A 16,955-nucleotide genomic window follows, 5' to 3' on the forward strand; every position below is an offset into this window, starting at 1 on the left:
ACGTGGGACCCCAACTTCCATGATCAGCGCGGGTCCCAGCAGCTGGATCCTTATTTTTCATGTATTTATCCAGTGGGTACATTAAAAAGGAGTTCTCTCATCAGCGACCTTAAAGAAAAGTATTGTTTATAACAATCCAGAGCTCAGGAAGACCAACCGCTCATGAACTACAGAACGGTGTTGTGTAGTTCCAGCAAATGAATGATCACTTCTGAAAATCCGGGACCACAGGGACGTAACACGAATGCAGCTCTATCCAGCAAAGTCACCGATCCAATAAATCAACACCAAAGAAGCAGGAAAAGCCGCAACCACGTGCCAATATTGACCTAGGAAACCGCCACACGGAAACTGAATCTCCCCGACCGCGAGGGATTAACCAAGCATTGTATCAGGATCACAGTCACACACAGGAGATTAGATACACGGCTCAGCAGACAGTATCACACAGGATAGGATTAGATACACGGCTCAGCAGTCAGTATCACACAGGACAGGATTAGATACACGGCTCAGCAGTCAGTATCACACAGGAGAGGATTAGATACACAGCTCAGCAGACAGTATCACACAGGATAGGATTAGATACACGACTCAGCAGTCAGTATCACACAGGACAGGATTAGATACACGGCTCAGCAGTCAGTATCACACAGGAGAGGATTAGATACACAGCTCAGCAGACAGTATCACACAGGATAGGATTAGATATACGGCTCAGCAGACAGTATCACACAGGATAGGATTAGATACACGGCTCAGCAGACAGTATCACACAGGAGAGGATTAGATACACGGCTCAGAAGACAGTATCACACAGGAGAGGATTAGATACACGGCTCAGCAGACAGTATCACACAGGATAGGGTTAGATACACGGCTCAGCAGATAGACCCGTAATATAAATTTGGGCTGGGAACAAGAGATATAAAGTGCCCGTATATATCAGTAACTGATGTAGTGCTTACCCAAGAATAATGGAGGATTGGAGGGATGGCCTGTGCAGCTGTGGTGGGGCCCATCCAATCCCCTACACAAAACTAATTAGCAAAGCCACTAAAGAAGACTCAAAGTCTCCAAAAATTCAATTTACACAGCAGACAAAAAAGCAGCAACACTTACCTGCCCAGATCTTGGAACAAATGCACTACAGGGTGCAGCCAGCCCATAAAGCAAGATGTCAGCAACACAGGTGCAAAATACCAGATCAACAGCCCCTCTCCACCTACCCAATCCTGGAGGGGGTGACTGCCCAATATACAATTGCACAATAAAAGCCTGCACAGGGCGTTGTTCACACAAGGTTATTGCACAGTGTCTGGTTCACAGCCTATTAGTCACGCCCCTACTTTTCAATTAGGCGGCTAGCCAGCACACTCTGAATGCATCAGTGTGAACACCCCTTATGCGAGACCAGACGTGTTTGTGCTTGGCTGCACCCCAGAGAAATATAGTGCAAAAAATACAAAAATAGTGAGGTATTAGTTGATATTTTGGCCAAAATACATGAGCCAAGGGTCCCCACGTTTCCTTATTTTATCTTATTTCTCATTGTCTGGGAGTCCTTCATGTGCTCTTTAGCAAACTATATGCGGGCTTTCATATGTCAAATCAAGTCCTATCAGTTTAATTAAACACAGCTGGACTCCAATGAAGGGGTAGAACCATCTCAAGGAGGATCACAAGGAAATGGACAGCATGTGACTTAAATATGAGTGTCTGAGCAAAGGGTCTGAATACTTATCACCATGTGATCTTTCAGTTTTACTTTTTTAATAAATTTGCAAAAATTTCTACATTTCTGTTTTTTTTTGTTTTTTTTTAGTAAAGATGGGGTGCAGAGTGTACATTAATGAGAAAAAAATGAACTTGTTTGAATTTACCAAATGGCTGCAATGAAACAAAGAGTCAAAAATTTAAAGGGGTCTGAATACTTTCCATACCCACTGTACTCGCATAGTGTTTGTTGCTATTAATCCCATGTTTTGCCCTGGATTGTGATATTCGCTTACCTATTTACTCCTCATTACACCAGTCTATGTCTGTATTGGTGATGAATTTTTAAAATTCAATTAATACAAAATATTTTTTTGGTCAACATCTTGGCTTGGTGGTCCGTGTTTACTCCACATAGTATTGTATATCTTGTGATTTTAGGATAAGCAGAGATTTTTCACTTACGTTTTACACTTTTTAACAGGCTCTTAGGAACAGAACAGTCAACGGCAGCTAAAAAAGGAAAGAGGAACAAGAATTAAATATTTGCAATTACGTGTGCAGTAAACCAAGAGGTGATCATCAGTAATGCCCTAGTGAGCAGTTTATTGCGCCCTGTTATCCACATTAGGCCACGTTCACACACTAAGTATTTGGGCTCATACTTGCGAGAGTCTTGCACGATTCTCGTGCGAGTCTCTCACATGAAAACCTGGCACTGCCGCCGGCACTCGGACCAGAGCGTGTGGGTACATGTATTTCTATGCAGCCGCATGCGCCGGTCCCAGTGCCGGGTTTTCATGTGAGAGACTCGCACGAGAATCGTGCGAGTCTCTCACAAGTGAGTATGAGCCCTTTGGGTCAGTATTTTACATCAGCATTTATAGCCCAAACCAGGACTGGGCGACAAATACAGAAGTAAAATACTGACCAAATACTGAATGTGTGAACGAGGCCTAAAGCTGAGGTCCATTGTTAGGACCTCCCATAGGATGAAGCACAGAGATGTGTTGCCATAATGTAATTAGCAGGGAAAGAATGGAAATCCTGATGGTAAACGCAGAAAGTAATGTAACCCAGCGATCAGCAGCTGTGTCCTCTATCAGTCACTTAACCCCCCCCCCCCCTCCAATGGGGCAACAAAACTGAACAGCGTTCTTGAAAGCCTCCCAGACAACAAAACCCACAGTCCTGTCAAGCACCACAAACGTAAAGGAAAACTGATGGCAGGAGAGACGAGGAGAAAGAGAGGAGGGCAATCCGGGCTACATGTTAAAAATACAAGATCCTCCCCTCCCCCATCAAGGACAGGCGGCTCCTCGCCACAATCACGGCTGACCCCGCACCTTTAGCGGACAGGATTTTATTGTAGTGGATCAGCATGTGGTCCCGGATCCGGTACTGGTCGCTCAGACGGCTGCTTTGGCCGATGCAAAAAGCTGAAACCAGAGGAAAAGTAAAACAAAGTGGGATAAAAACGGGAACAGGAGACTTTGTATCAAAACAAATTAAAAGTCAGAACAAATACAGGAAAATACAAAGCAACCATCAAACCACTACCTCCACGTATAAGCCCAGCACCGGATGTCTTGGTGATTGGATGCAGTGTATGGCGCAGGGAGGCCGGGTCTGTACTGTACTAGGACACCCCATCCTGCGCTGTAGGGCCGCAGGCGGCTCTAGGAGTTCTTACCGTTACTCTTCGTGCTCAAGTGTCCTCTGAATGGGCTCGACACTCCGCACCTGGGAATCGATGGCGTCCGAGACCCTGCAACGAAACGGGACACCGGCAAATAATGATTGCTGATGTGACAATTCTGAGACTGAGGCTTCTAGGCACTGGAATAAGGGAGCAACCACCAAGGACGTCCCCACCACCATGAAGCATCGGTTGTCATTCAGGGGCCGAAAATCAAGACTGACCCAGTCCTGCTCACAGTTTTGTTGCAATGTGTCAGTACATGCAATCCTCTATGATTTAAACCAATCTTTCCTGGACACATTGCAACAAACAGAATATATACAGCGGGGAAATCAGTATTGAAGACGTCACCAATTTTGTAAGTAAATCTATTTCTAAAGCTGCTATTGACATAAAATTCTCGCCATATGTTGGGAACAACCCATCCAATCCACACAGGCAAAGAAATCACCATAGATGGCCATTATTTATGTGTAATAATGAGAAATGATACAAGGAAAAAGTATTGAACACATGACGAAAGAAAAGTAAAAATCCCTGAAAAGTCCTGACACCTGCTGAAATCTAATTAGAAGGCAATCCTGACACTTCGTAACAAATAATATCAGATGGTTCAACTAATCGTCCGTAAAACGGTGTCTCACTAAAGTGCTAACTAAAGTGCCCACAAGAAACATCTCATGATGGATAAAACCAATGAGCCGTCTCAAGACTTTCACAACCTTATTGTTGCAAGACATCCTGATGACATTGGTGACAGAAGAATTTCTAAACTACTAAAGGTTCCAGTGAGCACTGCTGAGACCATAATCCAGAAGTGGAAGGAACATCATTTCACCATATACCAGCCACGACCAAGTGCTCCCGGTCGGTGTCAGGACTTTCCATAGAATTTTTTTCTGCTCTCTTTCTTTGTGTGTTCATTATGTTTCCCAATGTAATTTCTCATTATTACACATAATTTATGGACATCTATGGTGATTTATTTGCCTGTGTGGATTGGATGGGTTGTGAGCGACATCTGGGGAGAATTTCATGTCAATAGCAGCTTTAGGGCTCTTTCACATGTCCCTGTCTCTGAGACATGTGGTAACAGTTTTCACACGTACCGGAGACACTGACACATGTAGACCCATTTAAAGTGAATGGGTCTGTGCACATGTCAGTGTGTTTCTGACTTTGTGACCATAGGCAAAACACGCCGACATGTCCGTATTTTTTACAGTCAGCACGGGCTGCTAAACGTCCCGCACACATGGTTGTCATCCGTGTGACACACACCGGCGCCAGGGAAGAAGCGCTACAGTAAGTGCTGTTCCCCGATGCAGGGTGCTGAAGACATTCTCATTATTTTCCCCTGGTCTGCCGGCGATCAGCATGAGCAGGGGAAAATGAGGAGAATTATATTCAAGTGATAACAATGACAGCAGGCGGTGGCTGAGGGACTACTGCTCCCATCAGTCTATACCTGCTGCTGCTAATAACAGTGACAGCAGGAGCAGTTGATGGGAGTATTCATCAGCCGCTCCTACGCGATAAATAAATAATTAAAAAAAGTATTTTATTAGAAATAAAACGAAACACAGTTTTCCATTTTTATTTTAAAATGACAAAACACAGTTATACTCAACTAATGCCTAATTCCATCAAAGCCTTTGTTCTCTTGTAATAAAACTAAAATAATATAACAACCATATCCCCTTCACCTGCTGGTTGTTATGTCCCACACCGTCATTCATGTCTGGGGGATAAACTATTCTTAACCTGGACAGTGCCAAGGTGCAACCGTCCAGGCTGAGAATCACTGATGAATGAACTGCTGCGAGCACAACGTCAGTGACCGGCAGTCAGTGAGGCTGCGTTCCCAGCAGGGCTGAACTGCAGTGAAATCAGCACCGCGGGAAAAAGCCAATGATGAGGTCACCACAGTTCAAGCTCAGTGTCTTCACAGCAGATCACCGAGAGAAATGGACAAATGGAAAACTTTTGTTTTATTTCTAATAAAGGACTTTATTCTGACGGTGTCATAATTTACCATAAAACTATAGGATTAGTAATGGATAGGTGTCTTATAGACGCTTCTCCATTACTAATCCGTGGGCTTGATGTCACCTGACAATACAAAGGTGACATCAACCCCACAAATATGAACCCCAATTGTCACCGCTACAGGGCAAGTGGGAAGAGCAGGGTAAAGCGCCAGAAATGGCGCATCTAATTGATGCAACTTTTCAGAGAGGATGTGGGCTGCTATTTTTAGGCTGGGGGAGGGCCTATATCAATGTCCCCTTACCAGCCTGAGAATACCAGCCCCCAGCTGTCTGCTTTAGCAAGGCTGGTTATCAAAAATGGGAGGGACCCCATACCTTTTTTTTTTTTTACTATTTAAGGCTAGTTTCACACTAGCGTTCTCGGGCGCAGCGCAGGGCCGCTGCCAAGCCCCGATCGCGCCCCCTCCGGTCAGTTCCTCCTCTGATCGCATGACACTGCATGTGATCACCGTACCCTATATTTAGCGTTGGGTACGCTGACCGTGCACTGGTATGATTTTGCTGGCGCTGCGCCCGGTGCACAAAAGCGCGCTGTGTTGCATTTTTGTGCGCTGGGCGCAGCGCCAGCAAAATCACACCAGCGCACGGTCAGCGTACCCAACGCTAAATATAGGGTACAGTGATCGCATGCAGTGTCATGCGATCAGAGGAGAAACTGACCGGAGGGGGCGTGGCCGGGGCTTAGTGGCAGCCCTGTGCTGTGCCCGAGAACGCTAGTGTGAAACTAGCCTTAATAATTAAAGAAACACGATGGGGACCCCTGTATTCTTGATAACCAGCCTTGCTGAAGCTGACAGCTGAGGGTGGCAGCACCCAGCTGTGAGATTTGCTTGGTTGGTTATAGAAAATAGAGGGGAACCCACGCCGTTTTTTTTCATTTATTTAAAACTCAGGTGGGTGAGGAAAACCCATCAGCTACTCCTGCTGTCACTGTTATTTGCGGCAGCAGGTGTAGGGTGATGGGAGTAATAGTCCCATAAGCCGCCGCCTGCTGTCATTGTTCTCACTTGAATACAACTCTCATCATTCTCCCCTACTCGTGCTGATCGCCGGCAGAGCAGGAAAGAATGATGAAAGCACCTTCAGCATCCTGCGCCGGGGACCAACAATTACTGTAGCGCTTCTTCCGTGGCTCCCGTCTGTGTGGTACTGATGCGGCACACGGTTGCCACACGTGTGCCGCAAATATTACACACACAGACAACGACATCTTCGGTACAGTTTTTTTTTTCCGGTACCGGAAATATCAGGACATATGAAACCGGCCTTAAGGGCCTGTCACAGCGATATCACTGTGACGTCACTGTTTTTTGTGACGTAGCAGTGATATTGCTAGCGATATCGCTATGCCTGATACTTACCTCCGACCGGCTCCCCGCTGGTTATCGCTGATTGCGCGAGAACACCCTGGACGTTTCTCATCGTCAGCTTCCTGCTGGGCTTCCTGTGGTGCCGACGAGCGACGCGTGGACGCGGGCGGGAGGACGTCAGGATTGCCGCGTCTGACTGGTAAGTAACAACCCCCGACCCCTGCTATCTTGCTGGTGAGATATGCCTGTGTGGCAGCTCACTAGCGACCACTTAGCGATGCACCAGCGATCCTGACCATGTCATATCGCTGGTCGGGATCGCTGGTGCATCGCTAAGGCTATGTGCACACGTAGCGTTTTAAAACGCTTACTAAAAACCGGACTCCTTCCCAGAAATCGCGCGGTTTTTCCGCGCGATTTCACCGCGATTATGATCGTGATTTTGCCGCGATTTTCGCGTGCGATATTCAAGCACTTTCCAAGCAATTTGAAGCATCGCTTGGAAAGTGATTGACAGGTTGGTCACACTCGTCAAACAGTGTTTGACAAGTGTGACCAGGTTTTTACTATTGAGGCCGCCTATGCGGCATCAATAGTAAGAGATAGAATGTTAAAACGCTAAAAAAAATAAAAAAAATCGGTGTATATTTACCTTCCGGCGTCCCGCGCTGCATTCCCGGGCCTCAGCGTTCCCAGTAATGCCTTGCGAGACCTGTGATGAGGTAGTCTCGCGTTGCTATAGCGATCTCGCGAGACCGCTAGAGTCACGCGAGACTACGTCATTACAGGACCTTGCCGCAAGGCATTACTGGGAACGCTTAGGCCGGGAATGCATCGCGGGACGCCGGAAGGTAAATATACACCGATTTTTTATTTTTTATTCTTTTTTTACAGGGGTATGGTACCCAGGGCCTGGAGGACAGTCTCCTCTCCTCCACACCGTGGGTACCAACCGCACATGAGACGATTCCCGCATGGTGGGCATAGCCACATGTGGGAAGTAAGCGATTCTCATGCATTCCTATGGGTGCGGAATCGCGGCAATTCTTTGCGATTCCGCACAAAGAATGAGCATGCTGCGAATTTTTCCGCGATGCGATTCCGCCGCGGAAAAAAGCGCAGCATTAGCACAGCATGTGCGGAATGCCATAGGAATGCATGGGGTGCGTTCTGTACACGATTTTTAAGCGTTTTCGCGCCGAAAATCGCGGCAAAAACGCTTAAAAATCGCTACGTGTGCACACAGCTAAAAATCGCTACGTGTGCACACAGCCTTAGTGTGACAGCACCTTTACGAATAGTTTTACTCAGAAAATTTATGTAATCTTCAATACTTGTTTCACTCACTGTAACAGTATGATACATAGCTTACAACTGCTAAACCTTCCTCCTACAGGAGCAGAAAGATAATCGAACACAAAAAACTCAGTGCAACCAAGACTCCAAAGTGAATCACAGACTGTGGCGCTGCTCACCTGCCCGATGCTTCCCCTAAGCTGCAGCTCACAATGCATTGCAGCAAAGTACATAACTTATGGGGGCTCCGCTAGGCTGTTTGGTGTAACTGAACTCGACCCAATCAACAGTTTGACAGTAGCGCGCATAATTTGTATATTGGCTCTGAAGTATAAAACAAGATGCTACAGATGTTATGCATGCAGCTCTGAAGTAACTGGAGGATATGATGGCACAGGCATGGGCGGACATACCACCGGTTCAACCTGTGCAAGTACACAGGGGCCCAGAGCCTCCAGGGAACCCTGCAAGGTGGCTAATGAGGAGGGCAATCTGGCCGTTTTCTCCGGGCCCGAGTCTCCGGGGGCCCCTGGCCACATTGCCCTCATGTGCAGGCTTGCAGCGGCGGGCAGGGAGCGATCCAAGCAGCTCCGCTGCCTGCAAGAGAAAATTGCAGGAGCGGAGCTGCAAGGATCCATCCTGCTTCCTGCCCGCCGCCCGCGCTTCCTATCTCTGACACAGAGAAGAGCGCCGCTGAATGACGTCATCATTCAGCGGCCGCTGCTGTGCCAGACCGAGGAAGCATGGGCAGCGGACAGGTGAGAGCGGAGAGAGGTGCTGCTGTGTGTGTGAGTGTGTGTGTGTCAGTGTGTGTGTATAGGTGGAGCCTGGCCCTGAAGGAGAAGGTCAATGATATGATGGGGGCATGAGGAGAAGGCAGTGATGGGGAGAGAAGGCCATGATGCCTGGGGTGATGGGAGAAGGCCATGATGGGAGTGATGGGGAGAAGGCCATGATGGGGGTGATGGGGAGAAGGCCATGATGGGGGTGATGGGGAGAAGGCCATGATGGGGGTGATGGGGAGAAGGCCATGATGGGGGTGATGGGGAGAAGGCCATGATGGGGGTGATGGGGAGAAGGCCATGATGGGGGTGATGGGGAGAAGGCCATGATGGGGGTGATGGGGAGAAGGCCATGATGGGGGTGATGGGGAGAAGGCCATGATGGGGGTGATGGGGAGAAGGCCATGTTGGGGGTGATGGGGAGAAGGCCATGTTGGGGGTGATGGGGAGAAGGCCATGTTGGGGGTGATGGGGAGAAGGCCATGATGGGGGTGATGGGGAGAAGGCCATGATGGGGGTGATGGGGAGAAGGCCATGATGGGGGTGATGGGGAGAAGGCCATGATGGGGGTGATGGGGAGAAGGCCATGATGGGGGTGATGGGGAGAAGGCCATGATGGGGGTGATGGGGAGAAGGCCATGATGGGGGTGATGGGGAGAAGGCCATGATGGGGGTGATGGGGAGAAGGCCATGATGGGGGTGATGGGGAGAAGGCCATGATGGGGGTGATGGGGAGAAGGCCATGATGGGGGTGATGGGGAGAAGGCCATGATGGGGGTGATGGGGAGAAGGCAATGATGGGGAGAAGGCAATGATGGAAGTGATTTGGAGAATGCAATGATGGGGTGATGGGGAGAATGCAATGATGGGAGTGATGGGGAGAAGGCAATGATGGGAGTGATGGAGAGAAGGCAATGATGGGAGTGATGGAGAAGGCAATGATGGGAGTGATGGAGAAGGCAATGATGGGGTGGTGGGGGAAAAAGAAATGATGGGGTGGTGGGAAAGAATGCAATGATGGTGGTGGTGGAAAGGGCAATAATGGGGTGGTGGAGGAGGAGGAAATGATGGAGGTGGTGGAATGGGCAATGATGGGAGTGGTGGGGGGAGAAAGCAAAGATAGTGGTGGGGGAGAAGAAAATGATGGAGGTGGTGAAGAGGGCAACAATGGGGTGGGGGAGAGGACAATAATGGGATGCGAGGGGAGGAGGACAATGAGGGGTGTGGGGGATTGGAGGAAGGGAGACTTATAATGGCCTTAGGAACAGGGGGAGGAGGAGGAAGACATTATTATCGCTTATTATGTCTAACACAGTCCCTTAGTATATAGTGTACTCACTAATTCTGTATAACACCATTCTTAGTTACATAGTTTCCTCTTTTATTATGTATAACATTGTCCCTTATTACGTACCATCCTCTCTAGTTATATATGGTGCCGTCCCTTATTATATAGCTTCCTCTGCTGTTATGTATAGTGCTGTCTCTTACATAGTGTATTCTTGTTATTTTTGTTATTCACAGCGCCCTCTTTTATTACATAGTCCCCTCTCTTTTTAGATATAAAATGACTGCTGATCGAGGAGCCGGTGACCAGACTACCAGCTCCTCCATTACAAAAGAAGCTTTCCCATGCTTCATCAGCCATCATTGCATTATACAGCTAACAAGACAGGACTGTATGTAATAAAAAACAAGGCTCTATATAATCCAATATGCAAGGGACGGTACTGTCCATAAGAAGAGAGGGCACTGTGTATGGGACAGCAATATACATAATAAAGGAGACTATGTAACATATATACATGTATGTGTGTGGCTATATATATATATATATATATATATATATATATATATATACACACACATACACACATGTAGCTTTGACGCCATAAACCCCATGGCTGCGATTTTGGGGTGAAAATGGTAAAATGTGTTGAAGGGGGAAGATGGCAGCCCTGGGGGGTGATGTGATCCGTCTGTCACTTGTTCTTCAGTGATTGCTAAGCAGCTAATCAGACAAGTCCCGGATTTACCAAACTCCATCTGTCTCCAGGAACCTTTGGTGTCATCATAGCACCACTATATGCACCTGGGTATATGGACAACACGAGCCATATACACCACACGGACAACGCAGGGGCCATATACACCACACGGACAACGCAGGGGCCATATACACCACACGGACAACGCGGGGGCCATATACACCACACTGACAAGGCGGGGGCCATATACACCACACTGACAACGCAGGGGCCATATACACCACACGGACAATGCGGGGGCCATATACACCACACTGACAAGGCGGGGGCCATATACACCACACTGACAACGCGGGGGGCCATATACACCACACTGACAAGGCGGGGGGCCATATACACCACACTGACAAGGCGGGGGGCCATATACGCCACACTGACAACGCGGGGGGCCATATACACCACACTGACAAGGCGGGGGGCCATATACGCCACACTGACAAGGCAGGGGCCATATACGCCACACTGACAAGGCGGGGGCCATATACGCCACACTGACAAGGCGGGGGCCATATACGCCACACTGACAAGGCGGGGGCCATATACGCCACACTGACAAGGCGGGGGCCATATACGCCACACTGACAAGGCGGGGGCCATATACGCCACACTGACAAGGCGGGGGCCATATACACCACACTGACAACGCGGGGGCCATATACACCACACTGACAACGCGGGGGCCATATACACCACACTGACAACGCGGGGGCCATATACACCACACTGACAACGCGGGGGCCATATACACCACACTGACAACGCGGGGGCCATATACACCACACTGACAACGCGGGGGCCATATACACCACACTGACAACGCGGGGGCCATATACACCACACTGACAACGCGGGGGCCATATACACCACACTGACAACGCGGGGGCCATATACACCACACTGACAACGCGGGGGCCATATACACCACACTGACAACGCGGGGGCCATATACACCACAATGACAACGCGGGGGCCATATACACCACACTGACAACGCGGGGGCCATATACACCACACTGACAACGCGGGGGCCATATACACCACACTGACAACGCGGGGGCCATATACACCACACTGACAACGCGGGGGCCATATACACCACACTGACAACGCGGGGGCCATATACACCACACTGACAACGCGGGGGCCATATACACCACACTGACAACGCGGGGGCCATATACACCACACTGACAACGCGGGGGCCATATACACCACACTGACAACGCGGGGGTCATATACACCACACTGACAACGCGGGGGTCATATACACCACACTGACAACGCGGGGGCCATATACACCACACTGACAACGCGGGGGCCATATACACCACACTGACAACGCGGGGGCCATATACACCACACTGACAACGCGGGGGCCATATACACCACACGGACAACGCGGGGGCCATATACGCCACACGGACAACGCGGGGGCCATATACGCCACACGGACAACGCGGGGGCCATATACGCCACACGGACAACGCGGGGGCCATATACGCCACACGGACAACGCATGGGCCATATACGCCACACGGACAACGCATGGGCCATATACGCCACACGGACAACGCATGGGCCATATACGCCACACGGACAACGCATGGGCCATATACGCCACACAGACAACGCAGGGGCCATATACGCCACACAGACAATGCAGGGGCCATATACACCACACTGACAACACCACACTGACTACGCAGGGGCCATATACACCACACTGACAACGCAGGGGCCATATACACCACACTGACAACGCAGGGGCCATATACACCACACTGACAACGCAGGGGCCATATACACCACACTGACAACGCAGGGGCCATATACACCGCACGGACACCGCAGGGGCCATATACACCGCACGGACAACGCAGGGGCCATATACACCGCACGGACAACGCAGGGGCCATATACACCGCACGGACAACGCAGGGGCCATATACACCGCACGGACAACGCAGGGGCCATATACACCGCACGGACAACGCAGGGGCCATATACACCGCACGGACAACGCAGGGGCCATATACACCGCACGGACAACGCAGGGGCCATATACACCGCACGGACAACGCGAGGAGAAGTAACAAAGTATAGGATCATATAGGAGAGAGGAGACATCTGGGGCTGCAGGCAGAGGCGTGTATATTATTTATACATAGTCCCTGTTCTGGGAGGTCTGAGCCCTGCACACAGTATATAGCATACATACAGGTATATACACAGACATAGAGGTCTCTCACCCGCTCGGGCGCCGCCATTGCCGCCTCCGGGATTTATCGCACGTCCGGCATCTTCTGGAGCAGCGCGGTATCCCGGCGACATTAGGACTCAGGCGGCGACGTTTCCCGGCGTCTCCTGGATACGGGGCTGTAATCCCCGCGCTGGGCGGCACTTCCTGTCACCGGAGACCTCACAGGAAGCCGTGGAGCTGCGACTATTCCTGAGCCATTACCGTCTCTGCCGCTAATCCTGGCGCACCGGGGCCGGCTCCCGCTCACACTGTGCGGTCTGTGCTGCTCTCCCTAACACGGGAATAAGACTGAAAAATACAGCGACAGTCCCCGAAAGAGACGGCAGAGACAGCTTCGGAGAAAAGTGCTGCCGAGATCCCGCCATACATTGTATCTGGCCATTGTTCTCTCCGAGTGCGGCCACTGACTGATGATATGTCACACTGGGCAGTCCTGGAAATCACAGGATCTGAAAATGGGGGCAAATAAAGGGAAACAACATTTCAGGATATCTGGATTATTCAGTCTGAGCTTTGTGCAGAAATCCCGGCACCCCCAGCCGCCACCACTGAGGTTATTAATGGTCGTCTGCAGAAGGTTCTGCCGCTGATTGTACAAATCATCAAGATCCGCTGCTGGCAGCTCCTGTGTAATCACCGACCGATGACGTCCCCAGTGTGCTTGATGGAGACCAGTCCGGAGACCCCACAGGAGCAGGTTTAGGTCACGCAGGCAGGTGCGAGGAACAGGCTTCTTGGGGTTGTGTGGAAAACGGCTCCTGGACACCCATGCTCCCTTCCCTTGTGAAGCCTCTTCATGGTGTCACCAATCTCCAGTTATGGTTGTGTCCAAAACAAAAAAGGGGGGCTTCTCGCTGTAGAGGACAGACCTCCTTTCCAGCCTTGCACCATGATGGCCTTTGGTATTGCGGAGTGAAATGAATGGACTTCTGTAGCCGGACATCCAGCGCTTGCAAACACCTTCTCCAGGCTGGCATTGATGACATCCATGACAGCAGCCGAGGCTGTGGGTGCCAGGATTTCTGCACGAGGCTCAGACTGAATAATCCAGAGGTTTAAAAAGTATCTCCATGAACTCATTATCATATCAGTAGCGCCTCCATCCTGCGGTTTCATCATTCTACAATACAAAGCTGCTGACGTTTTGGTCAGAGATTACGCTTCTCCATCATCAACCACAATGTGACTGCGATCTGCAATTGTTTTCTTAAATCATAATGACAACACAACCCGAGTCACAGCCAAGATAATACAAGAAAGTGGCTTATTTGTGGAGCATTATGTCAATGTACAAAGAGGTAAAAATAATGACAAAAACGAGCGCATTCAGTAAACAGCGGCGGCCGCAGCAATAAAACACACTTTCTAACAGACCGTTTCAGTTTCTCACCAATTTGAACATCTCTGAATGGAAACGTTCTCTATTCCCTGACAGCAGAGCAGCGATCCTGTACAAGGTCGTCCTCAGCGGAGAAGTGGGTACAATGGCATCCAGTGTGGACAAGGCTCTGTGAGCGAAACCCATCAATCACTAATCTGCTGGTTTGCTACAAAATACCAGCCTGGCGCTCAGTCCTTCCCCGCTTCAGTTACGCCAGGTGCCCTATTGTCAGGTATTCCTTTAGTCCTGGGTTTGGCAGCACTAGCTGTTTTGGACTCAATAATGGAAATTCCTGTGTTGGCCGGTGACCAGCACTGTGATCAATCAATTCACACTATCTGGTAGTTTAATTAAATAATATAACGATAAGGGGTGAGAGACTGAAAAACTGCAGAAAATGGACAACTAAAATCATCTGTAATTACAACACGATGGAGCTATGAGGTTGGAGCCACATCCATCAATGAAAAGACAAAAAGGAACAAACTCATGTCAAATTAAAGGGAATCTGTTACCCCTTTTTTTCGAATATGAGCTGCCGGCACCGACATCAGGGGCTTATCTACAGCATTCTGTAATGCTGTAGATAAGCCCCCGATGTAACCTGAAAGAGAAGAAAAATGAGTTATACTCACCCGGAGTGGTCCGGTCTTGGTCAGATGGGTGTTGCGGTCCGGCGCCTCCCATCTTCTAACGGTGACGTCTTCTTCTTTGCTGCCTGTCGTGGCTCCTGCAGGCGCTGGGAGGTCTGGCTCTTGCGCACTACAGTATTCTGCTCTGTCCTCAACAGGGCAGAGCAGTGCGCCTGCGCCAGAGCCGTGACAGGAAGAAAAGAAGAGGACGGCATCGTATGAAGATGGGAGGCGCCGGACCACAACACCCATCCGACCAAGACCGGACCCCCTGGGTGAGTATAACCTAAAGCCCCCGTTACACACTGCGATATTGCTAGCAATATCGCTGTAAAGTCACCGATTTTGTGACGTTGCAGCGATATTGCTAGTGATATCGCTATGTCTGATAGTTACCTCCAACCAGCTCCCCTGCTGGTTATCGCTGATCGCGCGAGAACATCCTGGACCATTCCGCGTCGGCCACTTCCTGCTGGGCTTCCTGTGGCGCCGATGCGTGGAGCCGGGTGGGAGGACGTAGGATCGCCCCGTCTGACAGGTAAACAGCGATCCCCGTCCCCAACGATGTCGCTGGTGAGATCTGCCTGTGTGGCAGCTCACTAGCGACCACTTAGCGATGTACCAGCAATCCTGACCGCGTCATATCGCTAGTCGGGATCGCTGGTGCATCGCTAGGTGTAACGGTACCCTAACTCTTTTTTCCTATCTTTCAGGTTACATCGGGGGCTTATCTACAGCATTACCGAATGCTATAGATAAGCCCCTGATGTCGGTGCCGGCAGCTCATATTCGAAAAAAAGGGGTGACAGATTCCCTTTAAGTGATGGATAGAAAGAGGAGAGCCATCAGTCCAGGACACAATGATGTGTGGAAAATGGCACCGACATACACACAGTAACCAGAACTGCACACAACAGCAGTTCAAATCCCGGCTCTGCCCTGTGGAGAAAAAAATTAAAAAATAAATAAAAATAAATTATATACCAAGGCTCCTAACTAGAGTTGAGCGACTTTGGTCGGATCGGGTTTCGTGAAACCCGAATGAAACAAAATAAGTTTCAGATGAAACTCGTCCGCCTAGAGCAAAAAAAGTCGGAGTTTCGTCCGACTTTTATTTCCCATTGACTTGCATTGGGGTCGGGTTTCGGACGAAACTCCGACTTTGTTTTGCTCTAGGCGGACAAGTTTCATCTGAAACTTATTTTGTTTCATTCGGGTTTCACGAAACCCGATCCGACCAAAGTCGCTCAACTCTACTCCTAACACTATAATACCTACCTTAGGTGGCTGTTATAGCATAGTTGTTAAAGTGCACAACCATCAACATGGGAGACTGGGGTTCAAATCCTGGCTCTGCCCTGTTGGAAATAATACACCAGTAGTGGTCCTTGGGCAAGACTACTAACACTATAGAGCAGGGGTCCTCAAACTACGGCCCGCGGGCCACATGCGGCCCGCCAAGGACTTTTATCCGGCCCCCCGCCAGGCCGATATTGAACTTATGAACTGCACTGCAGTTCAATGCCGGCGGGCCCTGTAATCGCGGGCGGGACGAGGCGCCGAGGAAAGGCGTTACGCAGCCCTCCGTATGCAGCAGAGCACAGTGCACACAGACGGCCTGATTATCAACACGCCGCCTGCGCGGCCTGATGACGTCACGCCGCCTGTGGGCCTGTGCAGGAAGAAGACTGAGATGAGCGGGCGTCTCTTCAGAGCAGCGGGGGACATAGGTGAGTACTTTTTTTTTTTTTAACGCCGGGTCCTATTGGGGTCATTT

At 49.8% G+C, this 16,955-nt stretch overlaps 1 protein-coding gene across 3 annotated transcripts in view; it reads right to left on the reverse strand.

The window, feature by feature from the left end:
* SPATA7 (spermatogenesis associated 7) overlaps nucleotides 1-16,955 on the reverse strand; it is a 45,822-nt gene that overhangs the window by 25,806 nt on the left and 3,061 nt on the right. Inside the window, exons 1-4 of one of the 3 annotated variants that reach the window (XM_073578218.1) lie at nucleotides 13,155-14,203; nucleotides 3,410-3,484; nucleotides 3,063-3,155; nucleotides 2,182-2,229 (exon numbers count right to left, since the gene is read on the reverse strand). In XM_073578218.1, the coding sequence (XP_073434319.1) occupies nucleotides 2,182-2,229; nucleotides 3,063-3,155; nucleotides 3,410-3,484; nucleotides 13,155-13,236 (298 nt within the window). In that variant the 5' untranslated portion in view covers nucleotides 13,237-14,203. Of the gene's footprint in view, nucleotides 1-1,122; nucleotides 1,282-2,181; nucleotides 2,230-3,062; nucleotides 3,156-3,409; nucleotides 3,485-13,154; nucleotides 14,204-16,955 lie in introns of those variants that run through there. The other 2 variants (XM_073578219.1, XM_073578220.1) reach the window with 2 other exon arrangements.

Source organism: Dendrobates tinctorius, unplaced genomic scaffold (assembly GCF_039654945.1).
Source record: "Dendrobates tinctorius isolate UK_male_01 unplaced genomic scaffold, ASM3965494v1 ptg000058l, whole genome shotgun sequence".
Classification (NCBI taxonomy): Eukaryota; Metazoa; Chordata; class Amphibia; order Anura; family Dendrobatidae; genus Dendrobates; species Dendrobates tinctorius.